Below are 10,313 nucleotides of genomic sequence, written 5' to 3' on the forward strand. Positions count from 1 at the left end.
AGCTTCTACAATCGCGTATGCTTCTTTTTCAATAGCCGGTTGGTGCGTTTCATGTTGGTTTAGAGATTTCGAGAAGAAGGCCACTGGCTGACCATTTTGGTTTAATGTTGCAGCCAACAAAAAGTCAGAGGCGTCCGTTTCGACAACAAATGGGATTGCTTCATCAATTGTTTTTACAACAGCATTTGCAATATCGTTCTTTAGTAGTTTAAAAGCGTCTGTAGCTTGTTGATTGAGTGGGAATGTTAGACACTGTAATAATGGACGAATTTTTTCAGAATAATTACGGATAAACTTTGAGTAATAGGAGAAGAGTCCTACAGTTCTTTGTAAAGCTTTACCATTTAGTGGTAAAGGTAAATTAAGTAGGGGTTGTAATCTTTCTGGGTCTGCCTTTATGTTGTTATGAGATACAACATAGCCAAGTAGATTTATTGAACTAACTGAAATTACACTTTTGGTGCTGTTAAAAGTAAGTTTGTTTTCTTTCGCTGCTTCGTATAACTTCTTTAAATTAGAACCGTGTTCAGCTTGAGTCATCCCTGCTACCGTAATATTATCTAAATACGCATAGGTGTTTTTAAAGAGTTCTCATTTATAAATTCGTCAATTTTCCGTTGGAAAACAGCAACGGCATTTGTTAGACCGAATGGCAAGCGAGTAAATTGATATAGTTTGGCATCAGCTTCAAATGCTGTATATGGCTTGTCTTCTGTTAGAAGTGGTATCTGATGATAGGCGCTAGTAAGATCAAGAGTACTGAAAAAGTGGTACTTGGACAATACGTTAATTTGGTCTTCTATTCTGGGTAGAGGATAGGCATCGAGGTAAGTGAACTTGTTTATAGTTTGGGAATAATCAACACACATTCGTTTTTTGTGCCGTTCATTTGTAGTGATTGCAATTTGTGCCCTCCAAGGTGAGTTACTTGGTTCTATAATTTCGTCCTCTAATAATTTCTTAATTTCGGATTGAATAAACAGCTTATTAACGTGACTGAATCTTCGGGATTTAGTTGCAATCGGTCGACAGTCTTTGGAAAGATTTGCAAATAATGTTGCAGGTGATATTTGCGATTTCTTTAAGCTACAAACTGACAAAGGGGGTAATATTCCCCCAAAAGGGATTGTTATATTGCTATGCTGTTTCATAAAAGCTTGACCAAGGATAATATCAGCGCATAAGTTAGGTAAGATTGACAAGGTGATATTAGCATACTTTTGGTTTTGGAAAATCATATTTACCCTACAGTAGCCTTGAATTTTTGTACTGAGTGATAATAATGCCATCGATACACTGCCGCTACTTTTCGTATATGGGATTTCGTAATTATCTACTATGTATTTGTTGATAAAATTGTCAGAGCTTCCCGTATCTATTAAAGCAGAAAAGTTCCACCCATTTATTTCCACCTTCCGAATTGCGTATGAAAGGCAATTAGTTGTCCCAGCACTAATCATCGCTACTATATCATCGGATTCGGTAACAGCTAATGATTTGTTTGATTTACACACTTTTGCAAAGTGTCCTCGTTTTTGACATTTGTGACATGTGGTTTCTTGAGCAGGACAAGCACTGCGTGGATGGCAATTGTTTCCACAAAAGTAGCACAGTTTTGTGGACGGAGGTGAAGTTAACTGATTATTAGTGTATTTTCTTGCATTATGCATTGCATAGATTGGTACTGTTCCAAGTGCTTTTGAGCAAGTTCTAATGAGCGTGCTTGGTCGAATGCCGATGTTAGTGTGAGTGTCGTGTTTTCCAGTAGCCTTTGATGTATTATGCTTGAGTTTAAGCCAGTGATAAACGCATCTCTAATAGACTCATCACAATAAACATCGGCTGTTACTGCTTTGAAGTTGCAATCTTTTGCAAGAGTTCGGAGAGCTTGTATAAATTCGTCTAGTGTTTCCCCAGCTTGTTGCTTACGTGTTGCTAATTGATGCCGAGTAAATATTTCGTTTTTTGGTTTAACGTACAACGATTTGAGAACGTCGATCGCATTTTCAAAAGATAGTGAATCGGATATATATTCATAAACAGTTGGTGATACAAAGTTTATTAATATTCTTAGCTTTTCGTCAGATGTAGATTCTGAAGATAAGAAAAAAATTTCGAGAGTTTTAAACCAGTGAGTCCATTCTTTACCTGATGTTGAAGAATTTGGATTTGCATCAAATCTTTCAGGACGTAGATATTTCTCCATGAAAATTACTTTTTTTTTTTTTTTTTTTTTTTTTTTTTGATAGATAAATTGAAATAATAACCTCTTAACTCCAAAGGTTTTATCTATCAAATAACGTAGATCAATACAATAAAAAATTAAATGGTAGTTATAACGCGACGATTATAATATTTCTCAAGAGAGTTGTAAATTGATAATTAGTTATAATTTATAACAGGTTAGTTATTCAATTAATTCAAATTTAGGACATTAAAACACCCTAGATTTAAAGATTAAGGTTGCATACTCTCTCAAACACATTATGCTAAACATTAACAGAAATTATTATGTGTTTCCAGAGTAATTAAAAAAGGCTACACAACACAACCTAGCTCTAAAGCAGTAACACTGCCTGACACTAAATGCTGCCAAGTCACAGCTCTGCTATAAGTACACCGCTTGGCTGGCAAGGTTATCAATCTTGCTCAACATAATGCCAAGTCAAACCACTTTGAAAACATGGAAACAACATAATTTAAACATATATATAACTATAAACAAATATGGTTTTATATAACACATATACACACATTTTATAACAATATTAGATGACAGATATGTTTATCAAAAACTATGAAAAAAAATACTAAAATAACAAATAAAGTTATACATACAAAATGTGCTCAAAACCTACAAACAGTAAATTTTTGAAATGAAAATCTAAAGACAATAAATTAAGAACATTAGAATATATAACATTATTTGTGTAACACTTTTCACCTACCATACCTTGAATGAGATGTTTGTTAATTTTGAAAAACAAACTATTAAATGCTCTAGTTTTTGAACATGCAACATATAGTTGACCATGAGAGAAACACGGTTTTTTGAGATATACCCCAACTCTATCAAATGTTTGACCTTGAATTTTATTAATTGTCATTGAATAAGCCAATCTGACAGGAAACTGACGATGTTTAAGAACAAAAGGTAAATTAGAATCTGATGGAGCCAACTGAATTCGAGGAACAAAAACCTGTTTACCACCAGAAACACCTGTCAAAACCTCTGCATCAATATAATTATTTTGAAGAGCACAAACTTTCTTTCAAGTACCATTGCATAACCCAGCTTTGAATTCTAAATTTCTAAGTAGCATTATTACACAACCAATTTTCAATTTTAAACAATGAGGTGGCATAACTGAAGGAGTTAAGCTGTTCAAAAACTCAATAGGAAAGTTATTTCTTTCATTAAGGTCATCAGTATCAACTTGATCAGCACATAAATAAGTTTTGACATCACCTGGCAAACATTCAAGCACTTCTTTATTGATTGATAATGAATCAACATTAGTTGGTGTTAAAATCATGCGTTTAGAATAATCATTTTGATCAGCATCTCTAAAAATCTTTTCAACAATCAATTCATTTTCTCTAATAATGCAATGGTTTGGTATTTCAATGCATCCTTTAAAAGGATCCTTCTCTTTCACAGGTATTGTTCCATTCCTAAGTTTTAGTAGCCATTGGGAAAACTCACCTTCCTCATCTCATACTCTCATATTTTCAGTTAATGCAAACTTCTGCAACCATTGCCATTGCAAAGAACATTTTATACGCGATTCTACTATTTCAGCTGGTTGTCCTCTTTTCACAACAGGCAGAATTTGCCTAAAGTCATCGCCAAAAAGAATGATTTTTCCTCTGAACAGAAAGTTGTTGTTGCAAATATTTTTTAACAACCTATCAATTACATTTAAGGCATGTTTAGGTATCATGGATGCTTCATCAAGCAAAAACAAACTAACTTGTCTTAAAAAATGCCTGTGTATAGAGTTAGGAGTTAGATTACATGTAGATCTAGAATGTTGATTTTCTACACTTGGTTGCTCATTCAGTGCAGCAAGGATAGCATTACATACATTTAATTGATTAACATTAAGCAATAGTCTCATTAGATTGGCTTATTTTTATACCTTACATATTTAAACACATTTTTAAAACAATTATATAACACATTTTAACACATATACAAACAATAAAAAAACACTTTACATAATTATAAAAACACATTGATAAAACTACTATAAAGCACTTGTTACCACATACATATACATATCAAAAAGGCATATATGCAAACGATAAACGTGTGCAAACAAAAATTTTTAAAATGGCGCAAGAAAATTAATATTTTTTTTTTTTTTTTTTAAGATTCAAATTAAACAAAATATATATTTACAAACAATACTCCTTACTTTCTTTTTTTTTTTTTTTTTTTCATAAGAACTGTAATCCTCATAACAATCCTTTAACCTTTACATACAATAACATGTGACATGCCATGTCAGTGTTGGCACAAAATTTTAATTTGTTTTTCTAAATTTTCTAAAAAAGAACAAAAATAGTTAATAGCATCACAGAAATTTCAAAGTAGTAATAACCATTTTATGGAAATAGCATTAGTATAACTTTAAATAACATCCATACCCCTATTTCCCTTCTAAAAAATAGAATAAAAAAAAGACTGCTAAAAGAAAAACTAAAACAAACAAAATATAAACGATTTAAAAAATTAAAATCCATTCTACTATAAATCCTTTCTACTTAATCTAATAAAAATTTAAATCCATTCTACTTTATCTTATAAAAATGTATATATAATTATTTCATATACTTACTTCAATTATAATATGATCTTAGCGATGATTATTTATCTTAATATGATTCTTTATGTAATATATCTAAACTAATAATTAAGAGAGACTTTCTGTAAGAATCAGGCAAAAATACAACTTTTTTAGAGTGACCCTCTTCAAAATTGCTAATTTTTTAATATGTTGTCGCTATTCATACTGGAAGCTCAGTTCCAAAATTTTTTTAAAAAATATTCATTGGTTCTCTAGATATTGGATTTCAAAGTTTGAGTAAATTTATAGAAATACTGACTAAATGTAGTCAAGTGCATTTTTAAACTTGAAAATAGAACAAAATATATGCTATCAAATATCAATTTCACTTGATTATTGTTTATTGGCTATTTTAGACCAAAAATTAACAAAACAGGTAAATAAAATGTTTTTCCTTGTCTAAATATCATGCATCAAAAGTACGCAAAAGTTTATTTTTAGTCTTTTTGAATCTTCGATTTCATCTAAAGCCGCGGGAATCCCATAATTTTTTTTTTTAATTATAAATCTTCAACTAGTTAATTAACTTAAAATATAAAAAAAACTATGGGCAAGTAAAGGCTTAATCGCAAAATCCAACTCAAAAATGAAAGTTTAGTCATTTAGCGCTTTTTTTGTGACCTCATAATGGCTAAAGCCCTGGGTTTACAGTAAAATTTGATTTTCAAAAATGAGATCTGACCTTTAACCTATCTTATTTATAAAAAATACCTATGGGTTATTGCAATAGTATCTAAAAAATAACATATACCTCATATTGATGATTTCTATTTTGAATAATAAATGTTTTATGTAAGAAACAGAAGGAGCTCAAATCATGTTTTTTGAGTATGATTTTTACTCTGAATATTTTTCCTGAGTATGATTTTGAGTATGATTACTTTATTTGATAAATCACTTTGTAAACCCAACCGATATTTTGTGCGTGTATAGTTAGTTTATATTTTTGACTTTTTCGAAAACATTTTTGAAAATGTCAGGAAAAAATATTTCTTACGAAACATGTTGCTGCTTTGAATGGAATAATTGTGGACCTTACATGCGATCTACTCCAAATGTAGACGAAATGTTTGAAACAAGCCAACTCACTGAAAATATACAACCACATCTTATAAACCTAAAGGTAATTTTTCAATTTTAGTAAAAACTTTTACTTAAATGGATTTATAACAATATCTTGTAAATGCTAAATTTAGGTTTTAATAATTAGATTTTTAATAATAAAAAAGATAGTAACAAAATAATAAAATTGGTTTTAAGGTATTAAAGAGTTATGAGTTAGCTTGTGATTGGAACGAAAAATCTCTGATTAAAAATCGATTAAACAGAAAATTTAACAATGTAGAGAAAATATGTGCATATCAATAAAGACACATTAGGAATAGGATGGAAACAAGGAAAAAAATGTATGCACCTTGATCACAAACTACAAACAGGGAAGAAAGCAACAATAGGGCGACCCTCACCAATATCTATGACACTTCAAATATCTTCCTGTTATAGTTCATACTTTCCAATTGGTTCAATAATATGTAATCGTCATCGAAAGGAACACTACTCCGAGACAAAAAAAAAAGAAACAAACATAGAAACTGAACTTGAATCTACATCAGCAGCATATGATATTGATTTTTTACCAGATGAGTTCTTACAAAATCAAGAAGAACTCAATACTTCAAATGAAATCAGAAAAAGTATTACAGATTGTCTTGGGACCAGTCCAATTAAATTCCAGTTTAAAAGAAAACTTGAGCTTATCAATGAATCCACAGAGCAACAAATGCGAAGGAAATATAAACGTATGGAAGAGGCCTTGAGAAATAAATTTGCAGAATGCATTGCACCTGGTCAATCGGAAGAGTTTTTGAAAGTGCTTGACGGTAATGAAAATACCGAAACAGAAATTCCGGATGAAATTGAAAAACTCGTGGAAATGTATAACAACAGTGACGCAACAAGTCAACTGGTAATTTTGGCATTTATTGATCATAATAAATACACAAAGCAATTTTTATGCGACACATTTACATGCACAAAATATAAAATAGAACTTGCCAGAAAATCGAAGCCCTTGCAAAATGGGTTTGTACTACCCCAAAAAAATTTATTTACAAGAAGTAGACTTTCAATTCCAAAATGTGAGCATTTTTTAGATTTTCTCTTCTCAAGTGGATTATTACAAGACGTTTCTTATGGTATTTCCAAAATAAAGTATGACAGTGGTGATGTTGAAACTGTAGCCCGTGCCATTTTAACAGCAAAAAACAGTCATACCATTGCTTTATATTGCGAAAGCTGCAAAGAAATTGGATAAGAACCTCTGTCCGAATCAAGTTTATTGCGAATACTAAGGGCAATTAAACCTTCTCATAGAAAATGTCTCGCTGGTTTAAATGACACGGCTGCTGCTGGGATGAACGCATTTGCAGCACTTGAACAATTCGCAACTATGTTCAATAAAAAATCAACTGTTGAGAAACTCGAAAGATCAAAAAGGTATTTAAAAACTAAATATAAGCTTCATTGCAGCGATTTGGAAAATGAAATTGCAACCATTCAACTAGATTTGCCCTTTCTGATCCTGAAAACATTAAATTGCAATCATGTAGCATTTTGAATGATTCTGTATGCTATGAATGCAATGAATTATTTGAAGTTTTAGATGAAGTCAACCAAATAGGAAATGAAAATAACGTTGGTGATGATGTATTATATGACATTAAAGTTTTAATAAGCAGCATCACAGAGTATATGAAGCACTTACTAAGAGATGCACAGCAAAAAAAAGCAAAGAATGATGCATATAAACAACTAGATGACAAATCAGCACTTTGGTTGAAAGACTATTCACAAAAATTATTGCCCGTGAAATTTCGAGAGGGCCAGAAGGACTACTTTGGAAAGAAAGGCATCAGCATGCACATAGATGTTTTTTTTACAAAAAAAAAAGACATTCTCAAAAAACACGTTTACCTAACAATTGTGTATCGATGCGATCAAGGTGTTTCCTCTGTTATCTCTATTGCTGAATCAGTTCTTAATCAGTTTTGCCTAGATGAGCCAGAAATAGTAAATATTTTTGCGTAGTCAGATAATGCTAACTGTTATCATGCTAATTATTCAGTCGAATCTATGTACAAGCTCTGCAAAAATAAGAATTTTAAACTTCTAATGGAAAAGACCATTGCGATAGGGAAAGTGCATCTGCTAAAACAATATTGAGAAGTTATGTAGACGCTGGCAATGACATAGTAACAGCAGAAGATGTTGCAAAAGCAGTGAAATACGGATATGGCATCAAAAACGCAATGGTTAGCGTTGCAAAAATTGAGAATGTTACTCATCTGGTCGTAAAATTCCAAATATAAGCAACTATTACTCCTATGAGTTCCAAGAAGACTACATGACTTTGTGGCGATACTATGAAATTGGAGAAGGAGTTAAAGTGCTATACAACAACCTTTCAGTTGAAACATCAATTGAACTGATTGTTCCATTCACAAGTACTGAAGGAAACTTTCAGCGAAAAACTCAAGGAAAAAATAAGAAAAGAAATTATGATTTAAATACACTACATTTTTGCCAGGAGACAGGTTGCATGGAATATTTTAAAACAATTATCGAGTTAGAGGGACATATGTTGATAGGGCAGCACAAAAGATCTGAAGAATTTTCTTCTTTAGATAAAGTAAAAAAGATTTACACTGAAAAGATGAAAGCATATTCGCAAGTTCATTCAAATTGTATAACTGCATCGGTTAAGATCACACCTACCCCAATAAACAATGTATACTCTCAAAAGTTCAAAAAGTTAGGTTGGGCATTACCAACAAGAAAGACGTTTCGTTTTTCCATAAAGCAGAAAAAACTACTTTATGAAAACTTCATGAATGGAGAAAATACAGGAAAGAAGATGTCACCAGAAGAAGTTAATACACTGATAAGAAAATCTCTTACCGCAGATGAGTTCGTTTCAAGTCAACAAATAAGATCTTTGTTTTCTAGATGGAGTAATCTATTAAGAATTGGAAAATTGACTGCACCGACTATTGAAGAAAATGATAACAATGAATTTGAAGATGAAGAAGCCGAGGAGTTATTGCAGAGGTAAACGAAAAAACTAAAAAGTTAAAAGCTAATAGCATTGATAACAGTATTAGAATTTAAATCATTATTTGTTATAGAAGCATTATGTTTCATTATGTTATTCATAGATTTTTTTAAATTTGTTTTAATATTTTCAGATAACTGAAAACGGTATTGTAGTTGACTGCATGAAAAGTGTATCTTTTGGAAAAAATTGTTATCGATGGCCTAACCAGAAAGATAGCATTGTATATTCTGATGACAACATCTTATGTAAAATCAGTCCCCCGACTCCAATCAATCAAGCTGGGGATTACTTCTTTGCAACAAATGATTTTGAAGAAGCAAACAAACTAATGAACAAATGAGCTTAAAAAATAAGCTAAGAAATTAACTGTAAAGCACCATGTATGTTTTTTTGAATAACTATCAAATATGCGCATACCCCACAACTGTTATTTTTTTATCTGATCATTAAAAGAACAATGTTCACGTTTCTCTTATACTATTTCTTGTAAACCCAGGGCTTTAGCCATTATGTGGTCACGAAAAATGCGCCAAATGATTAAACTTTCATTTTTGAGTTGGATTTTGCAATTAAGCCTTTACTTGCCCATAGTTTTTTTTTATATTTTAAGTTAATTAACTAGTTGAAGATTTATAATTTGAAAAAAAAATTATGGGATTCCTGCGGCTTTAGATGAAAACGAAGATTCAAAAAGACTAAAAATAAACTTTTGCGTACTTTTGATGCATGATATTTAGACAGGCCAAAGTCTTTGTCTTATCTAATATATAATTTTTAAGTCTAAACTAGCCAATAAACAATAATCAAGTGCAATTCCTAATTTAAAGTATTTAGTTTGTACTTTTTTTAAGTTTAAAAATGCTTACGGCACCATTTAGTCAATATTTCTAAAAATTTAGACAAACTTTGACATCTAATATCTAGAGAACCAATGAATATTTACTGTAAAAATTTTGGAATTGAGCTTCTAATATGAATATCAACAACATATAAAAAAATTAATGATTTTAAAGAGGGTCACTATTGAGCCTTGCCTGATTCTTACAGAAAGCTTCTCTTAAGTTCCTAAAGGAAAAGAGTTTTAACTTGCTTGAGAGATCTTTCTCTAATGACCGCGTGCATTTAGAGAACGCGCTTTTACAAAGCCTAGTAACTAATTCAAAGCCTAGTAACTAATGGCGAAACGATGTTAAACATTGAACATTTCTGTAGGAATTATATTACAGATGTATTAGCACACTCGTTTAATTCCTTTGAGAAAAACTTTTTTGGTTAACTTTTGTTAAAAACTCTCTGCTGATTAATAATAGTCAATAAAAAATATAAGAGGAATAAATTGAAGTGCC

General features: G+C 31.1%; 1 protein-coding gene and 1 pseudogene across 1 annotated transcript; one reads left to right on the forward strand and one right to left on the reverse strand.

Moving 5' to 3' along the window:
• Positions 1 to 1,633: 1,633 nt before the first annotated feature.
• On the reverse strand, positions 1,634 to 2,206 carry LOC149878209 (uncharacterized). Its single transcript, XM_090072506.1, has one exon. The coding sequence runs from the start codon at positions 2,204 to 2,206 to the stop codon at positions 1,634 to 1,636; it is 573 nt and encodes a 190-aa protein (XP_089928632.1).
• Positions 2,207 to 7,302: 5,096 nt separating this feature from the next.
• Positions 7,303 to 9,307, forward strand: LOC149878210 (uncharacterized; annotated as a pseudogene).
• The last annotated feature ends 1,006 nt before the right edge of the window (positions 9,308 to 10,313 follow it).

The sequence above is a fragment of the Hydra viridissima genome, unplaced genomic scaffold (assembly GCF_058129835.1).
Source record: "Hydra viridissima isolate aposymbiotic clone 2 unplaced genomic scaffold, HvirCarnegie_v1 scaffold_15, whole genome shotgun sequence".
NCBI classification, from domain to species: Eukaryota; Metazoa; Cnidaria; class Hydrozoa; order Anthoathecata; family Hydridae; genus Hydra; species Hydra viridissima.